This window comes from Melanerpes formicivorus, unplaced genomic scaffold (genome assembly GCF_026170545.1).
Source record: "Melanerpes formicivorus ecotype bairdi unplaced genomic scaffold, bMelFor1.0.p_v2 SCAF_94, whole genome shotgun sequence".
Classification (NCBI taxonomy): domain Eukaryota; kingdom Metazoa; phylum Chordata; class Aves; order Piciformes; family Picidae; genus Melanerpes; species Melanerpes formicivorus.
This window is the reverse complement of record NW_027142446.1, coordinates 738,086-759,351: the sequence shown is the minus strand read 5'-3', so window position 1 is coordinate 759,351 and position 21,266 is coordinate 738,086. Positions and strand designations below refer to the sequence as shown.

At 45.3% G+C, this 21,266-nt stretch overlaps 1 protein-coding gene across 1 annotated transcript in view; it reads left to right on the top strand.

Moving 5' to 3' along the window:
• The window catches only part of KCNB2 (potassium voltage-gated channel subfamily B member 2), a 214,494-nt gene that overhangs the window by 17,692 nt on the left and 175,536 nt on the right, over positions 1 to 21,266 (top strand). Inside the window, exon 2 of the mRNA XM_068165907.1 lies at positions 290 to 974. Coding sequence (XP_068022008.1) covers positions 396 to 974 — 579 coding nt within the window. The 5' untranslated portion in view covers positions 290 to 395. The remainder of the gene's footprint in view (positions 1 to 289; positions 975 to 21,266) is intronic.

Genomic DNA, 21,266 nt, shown 5'->3' with positions numbered 1-21,266 from the left:
AAAACCAAACCACAAAACCCCCAAATCCTTCTACAAACTCTCACAGCTGATTTTCCTGAAAACAGAAATTCCAGTGGATTTTTCCTTTGCTTAAACATAGTGCTCTTTGCTGTCCTGGCTGTTCCACTGGGCTTGGATGCTACCACAAAAGAGTCTCACTGTAGAGAGAGAAAATTGCCATCATTAAATTTTCATCTGCATATGAAAGAGTGGAAGGAGAGAGATTGGGGAATACATTGTATGCTGCAGTATTCTAATTTTTGTGTGTGTGTGTGTCTGTCTTTTTTAGCTTCAGGAATGGAGCTGTCTGTCTGAAGAGGTCTCTGCCCAAATATTTGTAGTCTCCAAGCTCAGTCCCTCAACAGCTCTGGTGTTACAACTGCTTCTTTCTCAGAATGGCTGAGAGGGCTCCACCAGGGATCAACAAAAAGTCTTCAAGGTCTAATCTTTCTCTGCCTCCAGAGCCAGTGGAGATCATCAGGAGCAAAGCCTGTTCACGGAGAGTTAAAATAAATGTTGGTGGGCTCAACCATGAAGTGCTGTGGAGGACTTTGGACAGACTCCCAAGGACACGATTAGGAAAGCTGAGAGACTGCAATACTCACGAATCTCTGCTGGAAGTGTGTGATGACTATAACCTACAGGAAAACGAGTATTTTTTTGATCGACACCCAGGGGCTTTCACTTCCATTCTAAATTTCTACAGGACAGGGAAACTACATATGATGGAAGAAATGTGTGCTCTTTCCTTTGGCCAGGAGCTTGATTACTGGGGGATTGATGAGATATATTTAGAATCTTGCTGCCAGGCACGATACCATCAAAAGAAAGAGCAGATGAATGAGGAGCTGAGGAGAGAGGCAGAGACGATGCGAGAGAGAGAAGGGGAGGAGTTTGATAATACCTGCTGCCCAGAGAAAAGGAAGAAGCTCTGGGACTTGCTGGAGAAACCCAACTCATCCGTAGCAGCAAAGGTAGGTGACAGTAAGCTTGACACAAAGGCAGTAGGCAATGGTTTTATGACCCATGTGTCTGACTTGCAGGAATCAATGACTTTGGTTAAAATATTTAGAGAAAAGAGGAATCTAAAAATCAACACATCATGAAGTGAATGCACCCAAATCTGTCCTAAAATCTACTGAAATCTGCTGAAGGGATTTTGTTGACTTTGGTTGATTTTAGGCAACTGCTACACTTTGGTCAGAAACATCAGTGGAGTTCATACTGAATGCTGAGATGAAAATGCAGCCAGTGAACACTGCCTGCTGGCCTGTTAGAAAAGCACTGTGTGATGAGAAGTATTCCTTCCAGTAGTGCTGCCTGTCCTGCTACTGGTGTTGCATGGGTGGCACTCGCTCACATGGTGTGCTGGAGAGGTTGGCAGAGTGGTGCCAACAGCCTCTGCCTGGCACAGTTTTACACAGGGCAAGGACTGCTGTGTGTCTTCTCTTACATTACATTTTTCTGCTCAAGAATTAGAGTGTTTTGTGTAAAAATAGCACATGTAAATACAGGCATATCACTATTAGCATGCATGTGTGTATATGTATCTAAACAAGTGTATGTTCCATACATCAACATGTGCATAGAGAGAGATGCAAAGTTTTTATATCTCCAGGCAGAAATGAGGAGACTTTCAGATGAAGCCTTGTTCCAGTGCTGCTGTCTTTTAACAGGCAAACTGGCAGAAGCCTGGCCTGTGCAGGGGCCAGGCTTACCCTTGGTGGGGGCATGGGTCTGCACACACAGGTGCTGGTACTGCTATTGAAAAGAAATATTTTCTTACTTCCTGAGGAGCTTCATGCTGCTGTCTGTGAGGTACTGTTTAATGGGACATCAGTTGTGGAAGCTTGTCACCAGTTTGAGCTACTCACAGCGGAAGTGTTTGGTGTTTAGATGTTCATGTTAAACCCTGGCTTTTTTTTTTTCATCTGTTGTTGGTTCATTCTTTGATGCAATGCTGTTGGACTAAGGTAAGAATTGAAATGTGATGGTGGAATGAATGGACCAAAACCAGAATCCTGGCAAAGATTTTTTCTTCCAAGAGCAACTTCTTACTATTGAGGAACAATACACGAGTGCTTTTAATCTTAGTTTTCCATTGTGAGCTGCCTAACTCTTTAAGCAAGGGCTTACTTTTGTAAAGAAGTGATTTGTTGAGCCAGAAGATGAGGCTCAGAAGTAGAATAAAAGCTTGGGGGGGGGGGGGTGGAGAAAAGAGAAAAGAAAACAAGAAGATATTCAGAATATTTTAGAAAGCTACATGGATGCTTTCCATTTTCTAGAACCCATGTTTCTCTCCAGGAGAAGGAGCAGAGAGGTAGCAGATGGGCATAAATCGTGCCAAAAAGGGTTCAGCGAGGCAATGCTTCACACCACAATCCCCTGGTACCAGCTAGCACTCGTTAACACAGAGGAGAATGCAATTGCCTATAGGTTTGAGACATGCTTAATTGGTGCTTCCTAAGACTAGGTAGGGGTCAGCACAAGATGGCCAGGTGAACAGGGCAAACCTGCAATACTGATTCTTAGCTTCTTTGCCTGTGACCTGCTTTCATGATTTTGTGTGGAGGAGAAATGCTGAAATACAGGATGGTTAACATGCACAAGTGCTCTTCCCTGGCTAAACCCCTCTCATGGCTGAACAGTGCACTGCCTTCAATTAAAGAACAAAAGACCAAACTAAACCCAAAAGGAGCTAGGCCCCCTCTGAGCTATTGGGAAAATCTCCCTTTGGCCATCCAGACCAGATGTCTCCTTGGGTTTTGCAAATCAAAGTGGCTATTTCTTCCACTTACCAAGATGCTTAAATATTTGGGTTTTTTACCTGTTCCCTCATCCTCTGTTTTGGTTGAATGTAACAGCGCTATGCTTGCTTTCTATAGGGAGCAACACATTGTGCTTGTATATGGTGCAGTGGTTTGCATTATTGCAGTTGCCTTCTGTCTAAACTATTTCCCTTTGATGTTTTCCTGTGGTTCCAGCAGCTGGAAGTCACCTTTATTACATGTACTCAGTTTCTGTTTTTAGTGACCCTTAGTCTGTAAATACATTCATGAGCCAAAATAATAGTCACATAGACCCATGGCATCTCATGGAGATGCAAAAGGAGAGCAAAAACTGTTGCAGCACATTCAGACTTGGGGAGGACAGGCAAACAAACAGAGCTCCAGGTAAAACAAGATATGCTGGAATCAGTTGGATGTACTTCCAAATGGTCTGGAATTATGAGAGTCTATGTTAGGCTCAGTGGAAAGGTCTTACCTGAAGTGTCTGAATAATATCACTGAAGTTCCTCATTAGTCCTGAAACAAGAGGCAGAACTGCCTGCTTGCTTTCCCCAAACCTGGCCAGCTTTGCAGTAAAGCAATGGCTGCTGGTTAGTACAAAACCCAGCAGTAAGGGGTTTGGTTCCTGATTGCAGTGACATTCACACTAAGAATATTCAAGTGTTCAAGTGTAAGAAACTCTTTCTGCTGTGTTTGCATCCTTTGTCCTGCTCAATGAACAAAACACTCCTCTGGCTCTTGTCGCTTCTCAGGTTAGGTTTGCATGTTCTGGGTTGTCCTGATTTTGTTATCATTTCTCCCTACAGAATCTTATATTCTGTGTTCTTCCCCATCTAGCTGCAGACCAAAGATGAAGATTTCAGAACTAAGGCTGTTTCTTTTTTAAAGTGTGAGGAGTGGCTTTTGCACTATTGTAATTTGCACGGGTTTTTATTCTGCAGATAGTATACCCCTGAGCATGACGCTCAGTGAAGACAAGGGATGCTTCCTAGCTGATCTGCAGGTTGAATTTATGTTTGACCTCTGATTTCAACTTAGTTTTTGGGAGAATCCTGTTATGAGCTTTTATCTGAATGTACTACCAGGAACATTCAAATTTGCATTGTCATTCTCAGCACTTTGAAGATGGTTGTCTGCTGAAACCTAAGTTGTGGTGGAGCACAGAGCGTGGTCACTGGTAATGAATATGTATCTTCGTATCGCCCTTGTTTCTGGCCAGGACACTTATTACCACTCTTTGCTTTTAAGGTGAAGTTATTTTTTGTGCCATATGATAAAGTCAGTCAATGTGACTGTAAAACAAAGAGATTATATTTGATCCTAGTCATTCATATTTAATAGCTAAAGTGTTTTAATGTCTTTAATGATAAGAGAATACTTTGGTGTTTTCGATAGATGTTGTATCAAGGGACACCGGAGATTGGCAGTAGTTAATTGATTTTGGTTTCAGGGCTTGCGTATGCTCACTGCTGAGTCAGTCATTAAAAGATTATTTACCTCCTTTATACTTCTTATATGAAGTGTCAAGTAACCCATGATTCAGCATTTTTGGTCAGCCTAAGTGTCATGGGAGTGGAGCTACCATCTGATCTGTCTCTCTCCAGAGGTGCTTAATAGCTCACTTAGCGAGGGCTCCCCATCAGCCTGAGGTCTTTGCTGTGGTGTGCTGACAGGTCTTGCTGTAAACTTACTAAAAGAACTGAAACTACTATAGGAATCAAATGACTAAAGCATCCTTCACACTGACCTGTGTGTTACTAGCACTTAATTCTCAGCAAATCATCTGCTGAAATCTTGGAAGCTGCACCACTGACAAAGATGCAGTGACTCCAGTGTGGTAGCAACAGCAACACAAATTGAGAACAGACCAGCAACAACTGGGTACACCTTGGCACTCTGTGCTGCAGTATTTCTGCCTCAGATGGCCATGCTTTGTTCATTACAGTAACATCAGAGGCATCTCCCAAGCTGGATTTTCATCTGTGACATCACTTAAGCTGTGTCATGGCTGAGCGGACAGACCAGGTACCCAGAGGCAGATCATATGTCCTAACCAGGTTGGAAGAGACCTCTATTCTATTCTATTCTAAAAATGTTGCATTTCCATTCCATGTTTTCATAGGCAGCAGCTGCTACATTGTCTTCTCTCATGCAAGCTATTGGAGGCAATCAGATGTCAGGGAGCTATACTAGTAAATTAAATGATGTGAAGATGACATTATTTGAAAGATCATCTAGACCGAATGTGCCGGAAGCTGCACTTTCTGGATGAGCAGACTCCGTCCTGCTCTGTTCAGCTGTAAGCAAAGTCTATCTGTTAATCTGCAAACTGCCTTTTCTGCTTGGGTCTCTGATTTTGCTGCAAGAGGCAGAAGAGCGAAAAAATGCTCCCAGATGACTGGGAAACCAAAGAGATTTGTACATGCTACTTATGTCAGACCCCGCCCCCCCCCGCCTCCCCCCGGTGTTTACCATGACATATGGCAGGCTCATGAGTTTGCTGTTGGTGAATATTTGAGGCACAGCACCGAACCCCAGGTCCCTCGGGGTTCAGTGAAAACCAAGAGAACACACTGGCACAGCTGTTTCAAAGTGACTTTGGGATCAAAATAGTATCCCAAGAGAATCTTTTTATGAAGTCACCACACTCTGCTCTTTACATGTATTGGGAGTCTCTCTTTTGAGGAGGCATGCAACAGAGTCAGGTTTTCAGGTGAGATCTGTGTGTTCTCATCTATGTGTATTTGATTTGCACTGTTTGGAGCTCAGACAAGAGCTCTGCATTTGAAGATGTTTGCTGAAGTGTCCACTATCGGTTCCACATGAATGTTATGTGTGAGTGAGTACATGCACTCCACATATCATATGCAAACCACTCCTCAGTTCCATACTGACAAACCAATGCTTATTTCCAAAAAGGGTCTTAGGGGTTGTGGAGCTTTTAATTGCACTTATCCTGTGTCTAGGAATATAGAATACTGACAGCTGAGGCTTTTCATTCTTTGAAGTCACAGTATTGCATAGTTAGATGTGTGTGGTGATAGAAGCAGTCAGAGCAGTCAGTGGTTTTCTCATGGTACTTAAGCAGATACAAACTTCCTGAATCATTGATCAGGTAGAAATTAGACCTTCTTCTCCCAGATCAATGTTTAGTCTGGTGAAGAGGTGGCTGAGAGAGCTCACTGCTCTCTGCAACTCCCTGAAACGAGTTTGGTGTAAGGGGAGGGTTGGTCTCTTTTCCCTGCTATCACGTTGTATGATGAGAACAAAATGGCCTGAAATTGTGGCAGGGGAGGTTTAGGTTGGATATTAGGAGAAATTTCCTTCCTGAAAGAGTGTTCAGGCATTGGAACAGGCTGGCCAGTTAGAGTCACCCTCTCTGGAGGTGTTCAAGAAATGTGTTGACATGGCACTCTGGCACATGGTTTAATGGCCACGATGCTGTTAGGTCAATGGTTGGACTTGATGATGTTAGAGGTCTTTTCCAACCCAAACAATTCTATAGTTCAGTTCTATGGTCAGTAGTGCAACTGAAGTGCATCTACACCAATGCAGACAGCATGGGCACCGAACAGGAGGAGCTGGAAGCCTCTATGCAGCAGGAAAACTATGATGCAGTTGCCATCACAGAAATGTAGAACGATTCACACAACTGTTGTGGTGTGTTGGATGGCTCTCAACTCTGAGAGGGATAGGCCAGGAAGGAGAGGCAGTGGAGTAACCCTGCTGTTTGGCCTTGTCTTGGTGACAATAGGCTTGAGAGGTTATTGGTAATAACTGGGGAAGGGCCAACAGGGCAGGTATGGTGGGAGGCTGTAATAGAACACCCAGCCAGGGTTAAGAGGCAGATGAAATACTCCATAAGCATCTGGGGGATGTCTCATAATCATTGCCATTTGTTCTCATGTGGAACTTCAGCTTCGCAGATGTCTGCTGGAAATACAATACAGCAGAGAGGAAACAGTCCAGGAGGTTCCTGGAGGGTGTGAAAGAGAACTTCCTGACAGCTGCTGAGGGAGCCAACTAGGGAAGACTTCCTTTGCTGGACCTGTTTCTGTTCAGAGGACTTGTGGGTGATGTGAAGGTTGAAGGCTGTCTTGGGCATAGTGATCGTGAAGTAGTTTTCATGATCACTATGCCCAAGTGAGTATTCAGTTCCCTGGGAAGTAAGGAAGAAGGTCAGCAGAACTGCCACCTTTGAGTTTTGGAGGGCAGGCTTTAACCTGTTTAGGTGCCTGGGTGACAGGGTCTGCTAGGAGGCAGTCTTGAAGGGCAAAGGAATCTAGGAAGGGAGGGACATGTTTAAGGTGCAGGAGCAGGCTGTCCTGGTGCGGCATCTGGGTCCCTCCAGATGCGCTGCAAGGGTTAGGGTTTACTTTAAATAGCTCAGGTATGGCATATGTCAGAGCTATCCCAAGGACAGCCATGTTCCAGTGACAATCTCAGGTGTCAATGTCACTTTTAGAATGCCCCATTGGAAGGAGCAGCTGCTGGCATGCTTTGGGTCAGTCCAGCTTGCCTTGATTTAGTGCATTGTTAAAGTACTTTTGGTGAACTTCTCAGTCCCATTGTTTGCACTTCCTCAGTCAGTCAAATTTCTGTGGCAGACAGCAGTGGCATCGAGGTTTGTTTATAAACACATGTCCACTCAGCTTCTTTCCCAAGCACTCTTGAATCTCCTGTGCCTTACTGAAGGCTCCTCAGGTGATCTGTTCTTCACTGAAGCATCTACCATTGTCTTTGGGAGCATTTTTTTCTGGGGAAGAGTGGGTATTGCTAAACAAAATTTGTTAGGGTAATTTTTGCCAATTGCAAGAGGTAATCTAAAAGTCTCACAGCTTGTGCTGAGAAAAACTGGGAACTCATTTCCTTTTTAATTTCATAGATTATCTTTTTTAAATGGTGATAGAAATTCTTTTGTGGAGTTCAATGCCACTTGAAAAAACTGTTCTAAGAGCTTCTTGGTATGTGGTCCCTGCATGAATGCAAATGTACTTCATGAGATGACAGCACAGGGGAGGTGGCTGGCGCCCCTGGATTCTGTGGAAGCACTGACATTGATTTCAAACACTTCAGACCACTCCTGCCTCCACATAGTGCAGAAAGGCAAAGCATCTCGTATGAAAAGAGAGCATAGGTAGGAGGCCAGGCCTGTTATACACAGCCCTACTGCCTGTTTTATCACACAATGGTTTAGGTTGGAAGGGACCTTAAAGATCATCCAGTTCCAAATCCCCAGCCCTAATGGGCAGGGACACCTTCCACCAGATCAAGTTGCTCAAGACCTCATCCAGCCTGGCCTCGAACACCTCCGGGGAGAGGGCTTCCACAACTTCCATGGGCAACCTGTTCCAGTGTCTCACCACCCTCACTGTCAAGAATTTCTTTCTAATCTCCAGTCTAAATTTGCCCTCTTCCAGCTCAAAGCCATTGCCTCTTGTCCTGTCACTACAAGCCCTTATAAAAAGCCCCTCCCCAGCTCTCTTGTAGCCCCCTTCACACTGGAAGGCTGCTCTGAGGTCTCCCTGTAGCTTTATCTTCTCTAGGCTGAACAGCCCCAACTCTGGCAGCCTGTCTCCATAGGAAGGGGATCCAGCCCTCTGATCAGCTTTGGGGCCTTCCTCTGGACCTGCTCCAATAGTTAGATGTCCTTGCATTGGGCCCTCAGAACTGGATGCAGTACAGCAGGTGGGGTCTCATGAGAACAGAGCAGAGTGGGAGAATAACCTCACAAATTAAGAATTTAAGCAGGAGAGACAAACAGCTTGGACATAATCGAGAGCTGAGGCTATTTAACTTTGCGCTAATGAGATGTCTCCTCTGTGCTTAGCAGCTCTTCAGGCCTGGTTGGTGTGGTTTAGTCTCTTTACTGGTGGTACACAAGGTGACTGCAGGAATAGCATGTACCTGCAGTGCCATGGCAGGAATTGCAGACAACTGCCTCTGCATCTCTAACTCAGGTGGCTGGAAAACCATTTAAAGTTGCGTGCATGGGCAAGCCACCCTCAGGAATCCAAAACGAGCACCAAAAGCCTCGACTCATTTTGAGATGCTTCTACTGCTTTCCCCTGTGTCCTGGCAGAACACATAGAAACCCTTTATGCTGAGCACAGGTGGCTGCTTCTGCCTTTCCTTTGGCCCCTGACCTGTGTGTGGTCAGCATGTCCTCTCATCTCACAGTTCAAGATTTCCTGTGTTGTTTTACAGTCTGGTACCAAACTGCAGGGCTGTGCAGTGTAGGAAAGCAGAAAGTAGCTATGAAAGGTTTCAGGACAAGAAAGAACAACAGGCCACTGATACTGGAAGGATGGCTTGATGATAAAGAAGAGCTGACCGTGGTAAACAACCTGACGTGCCAGACAAGAGGACGCTTGTCTCCATGCTGGAGAAGACCAACCTGATATGGGATGAAGATAACAATGGACTGCTGCATATCAAAGGAGAAAACCCAATTAGCAGCAGTGGTGCAAGAATGTCAGGGAATTGCTTACCCTGCACGATTTTTCCTATATAAGCTGCTTGTTCTGTACCAATAAACGATTCCTGCCTCACCAACATGGGAGTCCGTGCATGCCTTCCGAAAGTGCAGTGCAATGTTTGCTGTGTTTGACAGTGTTTAGCTGAGGTCACAAGTGTGGTGCTAGGTCCATGAAAGAGCTGGTTCATCAGGACAGTGTTGAAGATCCTGTGGAGTGAGTAAGTTGTGCCTTTGGAAGAAGGAGAATGCTTCTTCACACAGGGTTAGAACTCTAGGCTGGCGTTCTGTTACCTCAGTAAATGACACAAGAAGGCTTGAAGTTGAAGACAGAAGTATGGTGTGGTTTCATGCTAGAGTGAAGCCCATTACAGAAGAAAGTATGATCTCAGGAAAGGTCCCAGTTGTTTTTGACAAGAAATACCATAAGAAATTACTGCAATTCTACTATTTGTCCTGGCAAAGATCAGTAAGTTATATGGGGGGAAAAGCTGAAGAGGGCTGGCTAATTGTATTAGAAGGTACACAAGTTAAATCCTGTGAAGCAAAAGATAAGTACTGGTTTCTCTGGGTCTTTAGAATGTTTCAAAAGTTGACTTTAAAGTGCAAATTAATAAAACAAAGAGGAAGAAACCCCCAAACCTTTATAAGTTGATTTACAAGGCCCCTGGAGTGGTCTGTCAGGAAGCTGCAGAGAGTGGTGTAAAGGTTTGTTCTTTCTCCCCACCTGTCAGTTAAGAGGTGTATGTAGTGCTTAGGGGATGAAGTGGATGCAGCTACTGATGAAGGAGTCTCCCTGTTCCCTTAGATGAATATTAGGCCACCATTAGGCCATCCTAGTGAGCACTCAAACATTTTCACCAGAAGTACTATCACTCCACCTGGCCCTGTTTGTATCTTATGCACTGAGTTTCCTGCTTGTCCTCAGGGCTGTCTGTTCACTAGAGAAGGTGAGTGCACCATATAAAAATGAACTGTGGAATCTCACCCAGATTGGAAAATGAAGATATAAAGTTCTGAGAACGCAGAATGGGAGGAGAGTAGTGTGTGTGGCAGAGAAGAGAATAAGAGAAAGAATAAGAGTCTGGTTGATTCATCCATGTTTGTTATGCTCTGCTTGGCCATTTTTAAGTGGAAAAATGCAGCTCAGTATCACAGGCATACAGATAGGAGCAATCTCTTAATGGCATTTAGTTTCATATGGTAAATACTGTATTTTATAAGTACTTTTGCTAAGCAACATTTGGCCCTCAGGTCTATCCTTACACATGACCTTGACTGACTGGACAGATGGGCAGAGTCCAATGGGATGGCATTCAACAAGTCCAAGTGCCAGGTGCTGCACTTTGGCTACGGCAATCCCATGCAGAGCTACAGGCTGGGGTCAGAGTGGCTGAGAGCTGCCAAACAGAGAGGGACCTGGGGGTGCTGATCGACAGCCACCTGAATATGAGCCAGCAGTGTGCCCAGGTGGCCAAGAGGGCCAATAGCATCCTGGCCTGCATTAGGAATAGTGTGGCCAGCAGGAGCAGGGAAGTCATTGTGCCCCTGTACTCTGCTTTGGTTAGGCCACACCTTGAGTCCTGTGTCCAGTTCTGGGCCCCTCAGTTTAAGAAGGACATTGAGAGACTTGAAGGTGTCCAGAGAAGGGCAACAAGGCTGGGGAGAGGCCTTGAGCACAGCCCTGTGAGGAGAGGCTGAGGGAGCTGGGATTGTTTAGCCTGGAGAAGAGGAGGCTCAGGGGTGACCTCATTGCCCTCTACAACTACCTGAAGGGTGGTTGTAGCCAGGAAGGGGTTGGCCTCTTCTCCCAGGCAACCAGCACCAGAACAAGAGGACACAGTCTCAAGCTGCGCCAGGGGAGGTTTAGACTCAAGGTGAGGAGGAAGTTCTTCACCGAGCGAGTAATTCGTCATTGGAACGGGTTGCCCAGGGAGGTGGTTGAGTCATCGACCCTGGAGGTGTTCAAGGGGAGATTGGACGTGGCACTTGGTGCCATGGTCTAGTCATGGGGACTGTGTTGATAGGTTGGACTCGATGATCCTCGAGGTCCTTTCCAACCTAAGTGATACTGTGATACTGTGAATCTGGTACTATCTTATTGCAATTTGAATTTTAGGTTGATAGATCCTACTGCTTGATGGTGAGCTTGGTGATATTGGTTTCACTCAAAACCACATAAGGAAAACTAGCTCAAAATTCTGTATCAGGTGCTGTAACAGTGAAATAGTGACTAATTCCTCTTAGCTGGTCAGAAGCTTCTCCAGTCTGCTGAATTCAGGGAGAATCTGTGCAGTCTGTTACATGCTTGTATGTGTAGTTTGGGATGAATTATGTCTGTTGGAGTGTTTTAACTAGGGTGGCTAATGAAGATGAGGGACCTTGGACTGAGGGATAATCTGTGTGTTGAGTGTATAATAGAGAAAATAAATGAGGGTTAGATATGCTCTTTAGGAAGCATTCTTAGTACTTGTTGACACCAGCAGTGATGGAATGGTGTGACAAGTTTTGTTACCATATTGTGTCACTGATGTTAGTAATGCTTGTGTGGAGAATAAGATCTTCTGAAATACTTCTTTTATTTTCTGAGATCAAAGTAATTTCCTTTGAAGGGAGCTGGTGTGTCTGACTCAAGTGCTTTTCCCTTTCAGACTGATTTCTGTCATTACTTTGGGGAAAAAAAATAATGCTTCAGTTGAGGGAGTATGAGATTGAAAGCATAAACATAAGCTTGGAGATATCCATTGCTGCAGTGAATCCCTGGTAACACATCTGATACTCCTCAGCAGCACTGTGTTACCATTAAGGTCACTTCAGCATTTAGAACTCCAGCATCCTGTGTTTCCTCCCGAATTTGATTTGAAACCAGAACCCAACTCTTGCCTAAGCCAGTGTTCTGAGAAGGAGGCTGTGTGTGACAGAAGGGGTTGACAAAGCAGAGGGTTTTATTGCTGTTAATCTTTCCCTGAGGCAACCTCCCCCCGGGCTTCACTGGAAAGGCCGGGTGCAGCTGCAAGGGCACTGTGCAGGCACAGATGTCTTCTGCTTGGGAAGTCAAGCTGAAAGTCAGCCTGCCAGCTACAGAAGACCCCGTGTTAGTCCCTGGGAACAGGAGGCACAGCTGCAAATCTGATGCCATGGCCCCTTGCCTCTTTAAAAGGAAAGATGGAAAGAAAACCTTCACAAGCTCTGAAAAGCCCCACATTCCAGTGATGTGCAAAGGAGTGTTATCCCTTGGGAGCTGGGCTGAACTCGAGAGTGGGGCTGTCAGGAGGAGTGATGTTCAAGGGCATGTGCTGGCCAGGGCTTCCTGCAGCAGATCCATCGTCTTTCCTGCAGGAGTACGCAGGAGAACTCTTCCTTGTTCTACCTGAGTGGTGATGGATGGAACGAGACTTCTCTCCCACACTTCCTCCACTGCTTGTCATAGGCAGGCAGCACTCATGGGCACAGAAATGACACTCAACCTGCACATAGCTACACTAGTGAAATAAAAAAGAGGAATGGAGGCATTTCAACTGGATTTCCCCTTTTCATTTCCCATGCCTGTGTAAACAGAGCTTTCTTTTCCCCATTCTGCATGCATGAAGAAATCAATCAGGAAGGAGTCAAATGCAACCCCACAGCGCTGTCTTTCTGCTTTCCTCAGGTCAATATAGAAGAATATCACAGTATTTTTACTACTTTTGCTAAAATATTTATTTGTTAATATTGCTACAACTGTTGCTTTAAAATTTGTCTGAAGTGGAACCTCCCCTGCAGGGCAATGTTCATTCACCTAAGACTTCGGAGGTATTTATAGCAGAAAGGCAAGCACCCGCTGGCCGTGCTGTGCATCTCCCTCATGCTGACCTGGCATACAAGACAAAAAAGAAAGATTTTTCAGTGGGTGAAAAGCTGATAGTTTTTTACAGTAATGTCCAATGCTTTGTCATTCGTTGTTTGGTGAATTGTCACAGATGAGGTAGGTTTCCTAGGCTTAAGGGTGCTATTTTCAAACACAGTTGCTGTTAAAGATTTACAGCACGCTAAAAACGTGGGAGTTAGATAATGGATCAAAATGAAGACAAAACACACGGAGCCAGATTGTGTCTGAACAGCAAAAGCAGCCTTTTCTTCCTCTCTCATGCAAAATCTGAAGTCACAGTTGCGCCAGCAAGTGCTGTTTCTTTTGCACATTAGTACACATCTCCAGTACAGTCCATTGCCCACAGGAAACACTCCAGGATAACTGGCTTGTAGAGAGCCCAGCCTCTGCCCAGCACCTGGTGTTGCATGGAGCCTCACCACAGAAGGACACTGGGCACATGGGTTTGCAGCCTGGTTTGGAGACAAGCTGCCTGGGGACAGAGTGAGGTGTTGGTGCTCTGTCTGGCTGCTTGTCTGCCAAGGGACAGAAACCCGTACCAGCAGCAAGATGCATGTTGGTGGGAACATCACAGGCAGTTTGGGTCAATGCTTGCATTCTGTATACTTGAGCTGTAGAGCTGACATAATTTCCTGTGGTAAGGGCTCAGGAAAAAAAGGGACAGGCCATCTAAGTCACCAGGCAATTTCCCTAAGGCTAGAAGAGATCAGCAGAAAAGAAGGCCAGGGACGAGGTAGGGAGTAAGAGAAAAATGGTCACCAAATAGCTAAACATGATGAAGTGCATTTTAGCGTCTAGAAACCATGGCAATAATACTCAGATCTTCTTCATAAACCTTAGCTCAGTGTCTCATGTAGCTTTTTGTTTCTGTTGTCAGGCCTTTTGGTCCAAAAGAGAAGATAGTGGCTGTGTGATTTCATACAAAGCTCTCCAGTTGGCCATGTCTTCATTCATAGCACAGAACTTCAGCATAGTGACAGCCATCTCCTGAAAGAAGAGCTCCTGTGAGTGAGGTTATCCCTCCTGTGAAAGGAAAGCAGTGTTTCCTCCAGCTGTGTGGGGGGCAATTTTAAACCCAGCAGGGGCCAGCTGCTGCCTGGTGTACTGACAGCTCGTGCATGTCTGTTGGGCATGTGCAGACAACAGCAACCCTGCAGAGTGAGGTGCTTTGCAGCTGTGCATGAGCATGTCACCACATCAACCCTGAGCCAAGGCACCCCAGAGAGGGCTGTGTCTTGTGTTTGGGGAAAAAGGTAAATTATACTGGCAGGATTTTTGTATATATCACTCCTAGTAAAGATTTAGTGTCACAGGCTCACCTCTGGTGTGAAAACACAGCTATAAAAGCAAGCATAAACACTTTATGGTGTTTGGGGAGTAAAGTTAATGAGCCTTAGTTACAAATTAAATGCAGACAAGTAGATGTATGTCCTAATCTGTCCCCAATGTCATTGTTTCAGTACTGAGAGCCTTGTTGTATTGAGTGGTTTGAGATTTACGGTGTTTTGACAGGGCAGAGAAGCCCTGCTCTACAAACCTGGACCTGAGCTACACTACAGCTCCTCTGAGATCACACAGAAAGTCCTTGACAAAGCAGGCATCTGACTCCCAAATCGTTCACATCCTGCACAGTCCCCTACATCTGGACCATCTTTTCTCCCTGGGGGAATCTGGTCTTACATATTTTAGACTTAAGGCAGGCAGAGTTTATCCTCCCTTACCATGACTAATTAAAAGATGTTCTCATTGAATAATGCTGGCAGAGGTTTTCAAGTTTACAAGCCTAAGGGACTCAGATGTCTGGTTTCTATTCATTTTAATAGGCAATATGTCATTTTAGCCAATGTATTGTGGATTTCTCTGTGTAGTGCTCTAGGTGTCAGCTGACCCCAGAGTCTTTTGACATGCTTAGTGCAGTGCTGTTTCTTAAAAGAAAGTTATAGATTACACCACACTTGCAAAATTTAACTGCTGCTTATCACAGTAACAATTTGCCTTTGATCAGCTTTCTACAGTGTAGCTTGAAAGGGGAACTGATGTTTAACTTAAAGTGAGTAAAAGAAGACTTTGTGGGTGGGTAAACAAAAAGAAATGCTAGGAGCAGAGGTAAGAGTAAAAAGGTCTTCAGATGCATCCAGGTTTTGCTTTGATATTTATCCATAGTCATTGATTCTCAATTTTGCCCTGGTCTTTCAGCTTGAACATTCCTTTTGGTGGGTAAGTAGATAAGAAGCTTCTCCTCTGAGATGCTGCACCCTGCTTCTCCAGTATACTTTGGACAAGTTGAGTTTACAATTGGTGCAGCTTCCTCCAGATTCTGAAATGGTTGCAGGGCAGAGGTTTCTAGGCTCATTGCAGGTAGTCTGCTCCAGGACTGTCAGCTGGATTACTGCATCACTCTTTTGTGCTACTCTCATATTAATCCATCTTGGTATGAGGCAAGGTTTATTGATTGGGATGCAGGGCCATGAAGACAGTCTCAGTCTTGCTGTGCATTGTGGATGGACCAGGATGCTCACAGATGTTTGATTTCATCCTGAAGTTCTCTTTGTATCAGATGTGGGTCTTCCAAATTTTGTGTTTCACGTTGTAAAAGGGAAGAAACAAAGTTTACTATAGCTGGACAAGGGCTAAGGCTATTGCATATGGAGTCAAGATGACAGTTTTGACCTTCAGAACACTATAAAGAGTTGGTCACACCTCTGCTGCAACTGCTGCCTTGCCAGAAGGTCTGCTTGCCACTGAGACTCGGGGTTACCATTAATCTTCATTTCCAGTAGTGCAGCAGCCAGCAGGGAATCACTGTGGACACCACACTGATGATTCCAAGGAATCAGGAGTCACCATGAAGACCACATTGATCTGAGAGAGCTCACAGGCTGAGAGGTGTCGGCCAGGAGGGAGGAACAACACATGGCTGCAGCATATGGATCTGAGCAGGGACATGGTTACAAGATTTGATGCCAGCTGGAGGTTCAGTAGGGCCTGATGTTTTCTTAGACAATATGTATACATTTTCTGTGAATGGAGTTACCTTTCCATATCTTTCTCTTCACTGCCTTCCAATTTCTCATTCTTGCATGGCTCAGAAAAAGGCTGAGCAGAACCTTCTGGAAACCAGAGCTGATGCAATAGGTAAGGCTTGTATAAAGTCTTTATCTTACATTGTATTTAGCTATTTCTCTATATCACAAACAAGTGAACTGAAGACATTACAGAAAAAAAAATCAATCAAAAAGTAGGGATAATATGGCAGGTGAAGAAGCACAAAAAATCAGGGTTGTCACCCACTAAAGAGTCAAAAAACTCCTCTCTCCTTAATTAAAAACAGGGCAAAGATCATTAACAAATCCAGCACTCACAAAGTCCTAATTAAGCCAGACAGGTAAAACCAGACAGATCAATATATATTAAGGTGCCATGTAGTCATTTCATTACTTAATTTCAAAATAAAAGGCTCCACAAAGCTGAGGAAATTTGCTGGAATCAGCTTCAAAGGAGCAAATATGATAGGGAAAGGAAAAAACAGGCAAAACAAAACTGGCACAGTTATGTGAACAGTTACTTCACCCAAAGTCCTACAAGCTGGCATGGTAAAACAGCTCATCAGATCATTTCATTGCAAATCAATAAGCCTTCAGAAAGTAGAACTCATGTAGGAACAGGGGAAATAGAGACCACATGCACAAGAGGATGTCCCATGAAGTTTAGGCTGGAGGTGAGGAGAAAGTTCTTCACTGAGAGAGTCATTTGCCATTGGAATGTGCTGCCCAGGGAGGTGGTGGAGTCACCATCCCTGGAGGTGTTCAAGAGAGGATTGGACGTGGCACTTGGAGCCATGGTTTAATCATGGGGTCTGGTGACAGGTTGGACTTGATGATCTTTGAGGTCTCTTCCAACCTTGGTGATACTGTGAATGCTGCTACAGGCAATGAAATGAGTTTAACCTTTGCATCTGAAGTCCCTAGGGATGTTGAGGTTGGGAGGGCATGCTGAGGAAAATCTCCTGAGCCTTCCCTTTTCTGCTCTTTCCCTGGCACTGGGCTCTTTCAGACCCCCTGGCAGGGCCTTTTGCATACATTCATAGAACAGAATCACAGAATTGTTTTGGTTGGAAGCCGCCTCCAAAATAATTGAATCCAACCAACAGCCTAAGACCACTACAGCCATAAAAGCATGTGCCCAAGTGCCATGTCCACACGTTTCTTGAACACCTTCAGCTATGGTTACTTCACCACCTCCCTGGGCAGCCTGTTCCATCCAAGGAAAGAAACTTTTCCTAATGTCCATTCTACTGTCCTTATGGAGAAGGTCCTCCTCCATTTTCAGGTACTGCTGCTGCAGTGTGCTGGGAGTGCTCTGAGCCAGAGGGCATTGCTGAGCATCTTTTGGATCATTCAAGGTCACACAGCTGCTGAGCTGAGTTTTGTGTCTGTTTGATGTTTCTGGTTAACGGTTCTATTTTGGTTGCTTGAGTTTATTTAGTCAGTCCATGCCCTTGTGCTGTTCCTACCCAAACAGTTGATCAAACAAGGTGCAAGTGGAGGGGCTTTTTGTGGCTCTGCAAACTGAAGGGTAAGCAGTTGCTGGGAGCAGTGCTGAGGTGAATTAGCAGAAATGTAGTTCTAAAAAGACACCCAAGGGGAATGGCAAGAAAAATGCAAATCACAGCAACTCGCCTTGTTAAGAGGCCAGTGACAAAGTGCAGCTGAGCCTGTTTCCAGCAGTGGGGAAGACCATGCTGTGTTGCTCCCTGACAGGTGGTTAGCATCTCTGCTGCATTGGTGGATCTACACAAGACACTCTTGTTTTGCCTCAGTAAAGCCAGGTTGTGATCTTTTGAGTTTGTTGTGGTTTTGGGGTGGGGGGGTGGGTTGTGGCTTGATTGCTTTCAGCTCCTAGGTTTTCTCAGGGTCATAAAATGTTTCCATTGAGGTATAAAGTAGAAATATTTTTTGTTTGGAATGCTAGTGTGAAGCATTGGCAAAGAGCAAAGAAGTGAGCCCTCATTAATCATAACAGTCCTAGTGGAAAGCAAATCCTGAGCAAGTGTGCTGGGGAGTGCCAGGTCTGCTTTCAGGCAAGGTTGATGGGGATGCCTTCCATCTTGTACTGTGCAGTAGTGCTTATTCTCTCCTGCAGATGCTGATTTCATTAGGGGTTAGCTAAAAACCAAGATCCATTTGGAAGGGAATAATCCCTGGGCTCCCATCCCTGCAATTTCTCAGACAAATAGGTAAAAGTTGACAACCATAGAGAACAATTTCAAGACTAGAGAAAATCATACAGTCTGCTGGTTTCCCCCACAGTCCCTCTCAGAAAGCATGCCCTGCATTTTTCAAAAGGGTTTCATCAATAAAATTGGTCAGTTTTTGTACTCTAATGGCAACACTTGAAATACAGCAAGTGTAGCTCGGGGGTTTTTGTTGTTGGTTGGTTGGTTTGGATTGAGGTTTTTTTTTTGTATCTGGAGTCTTGCATTTAAACTTTTCTTTTTGTCACTAATTTCATTAAAATTCCTTAACAGGGGTCTGGAAATACTGAATATGGCAGTTAGAGGATTTAGCTTGTGAAGCACAGGCACTATGTGATTAAGAAATCTGCTAAAGAAAAATAGAGAGGTCCCAGAGGACTGAAAGCTGCCAAGGTGATGCCCATCCACAAGCAGGGCAGGTTGGATGAGCCAGGGAATTCCAGACCTGTCAGCCTGACCTCAGTGCCAGGCAAGGTTATGGAGCAGATCATCCTGAGTGCAATCACACAGCACTTACAGGATGGCCAAGGGATCAGGCCCAGCCAGCATGGATTTAGGAAGGGCAGGTCCTGCCTGACCAACCTGATCTCCTTCCATGCCCAGGGGACTGCCTGGTGGATGTGGGCAGGCTGTGGATGGAGTCTGCCTGGACTTCAGCAAGGCCTTTGACACCATCCCCCACAGCAAACTCCTGGCCAAGCTGTCAGCCCCTGGCTTGGACAGCAGCTCTCTGAGCTGGGTTAGGAACTGGCTGGAGGCTGAGCCCAGAGAGTGGTGGTGAATGGTGCCACAGCCAGCTGGCAGCCAGGCACCAGTGGTGTCCCCCAGGGATCAGTGCTGGGCCCCAGCCTGTTCAATATCTTTACTGATGATCTGGATGAGGGCATTGAGTCCATCATCAGTAAATTTGCAGATGACACCAAGCTGGGGGCAGGATTTGATCTGCTGGAAGGTAGAGAGGCTCTGCAGAGGGACCTCGACAGGCTGGACAGATGGGCAGAGCCCAAGGGCATGAGATTGAACACATCCAAGTGCCAGGTGCTGCACATTGGCCACAACAACCCCAGGCAGTGCTACAGGCTGGGGTCAGAGTGGCTGGAGAACAGCCAGGCAGAGAGGGACCTGGGGGTGCTGGTTGATGGTAGGCTGAACATGAGCCTGCAGTGTGCCCAGGCAGCCAAGAAGGCCAATGGCATCCTGGCCTGCATCAGGAAGAGTGTGGCCAGCAGGAGCAGGGAGGTCATTCTGCCCTGTGCTCAGCACTGCTCAGGCCACACCTTGAGTCCAGTGTCCAGTTCTGGGCTCCTCAGTTTAGGAAGGAGGTCGCCCTTCTCTGGACATGTTCCAGCAAGTCAACAAAGAGAAGGACAACAAAGTTGGTGAGGGGTTTGGAACACAAGTCCTATGAGGAGAGACTGAGGGAGCTGGGGTTGCTTAGCCTGGAGAAGAGGAGACTCAGGGGTGACCTTATTGCTCTCTACAACTACCTTAAAGGAGATTGTAGACAGGCAGAGGTTGGTCTCTTCTCCCAGGCAGCCAGTACCAGAACAAGAGGACACAGTCTCAGGCTGCACCAGGGGAGGTTTAGGCTGGAGTTTAGGAGGAAGTTTTACACAGAGAGAGTGATTGCCCATTGGAATGGGCTGCCCAGGGAGGTGGTGGAGTCACCATCATTGGAGGTGTTCAGGAGGAGACTTGATGGGGTGCTTGGTGCCATGGTTTAGTTGATTAGGTGGTGTTGGATGACAGGTTGGATGCAATGATCTTGAAGGTCTCTTCCAGCCTGGTTTGGTCTATTCTATTCTATTCTATTCTATTCTATTCTATTCTATTCTATTCTATTCTATTCTATTCTATTCTATTCTATTCTATTCTATTCTATTCTCTCAGTTACTTGTCTTTTGGAGTCAAATGACTTTGGAACAAATTTTAGTCCCTATGTAGAGATTTCTAGAAGGTTAGTAAGAGAATATTTATTACCCAGTAGACTTAACTATTTTAGTGCAATGAAATGAAACAGAAAACAAGTTATCAATCCAAACCACAAAAGAACAGTTTTGGTGGTTTGGGGTTTTTTCTGTATTATGTCATTTAAGAAATGTCAGGTGACACAGTATGTGCTGGTTTGGGTTCTCTAACAATAGGAAACAAGGTGATCTGTGCAAGGGAAAATGATAGGGTGTCTGACTCTTTAGTCTAACACCTTATGCAAATAAAAGGGGAATCAAAAGAACATTTCAGGTGTCAGCAGGTCCTGTGATAAGCAATAATCCCATCCACCAATATCTTACAATCTCACAATGCCTGGAGACGTTGTACACGCCACAAAAGCACTTGATGAGATCTGATATGTAATTTCAGGGGACAAAAGAGCTATAGGAACCATGAGAAGCAGTGGTGACTGTTTCTGTTCTGCAGCAGTGCTGCTGGGGTGACTGACCTGAGCCACATGTCATCAGTGGCCCTCACAGCCCCAGCCCAGGAGAGAAGACACATGCCTGCCCTGGCATGAGCCATGTGTTCCCATGGAGTCCACCTTTCAAAGCACAAGTTCTGTCTCTCTGTACGTAGGTGTGTGCTTGTGCTCGTGTGTGTGTTCGTGTATATGTCCAGATCTCATCCCTGCCAGCAGTTTCTGGTGCACTTATTTTATGAAGAGGAATTAAAAACATAAGTAGTTTCTGCAGAAATGTTTTTGACATCAATCCCAAGGAGTCCCACTTTGTGATGTTTTTCCTTAAGTACTGGGTAGCTGAACTTCTGTTCCTTCACCATTTTCAGGGGCTGCTGGAATAGCAGTCTATGCACAGATGGTTTCTTCCAAGGGTTATTTTTTCACTTGTAAAAAAGTGTAGAGGAGGGAAGAGGAAGAGATGAACA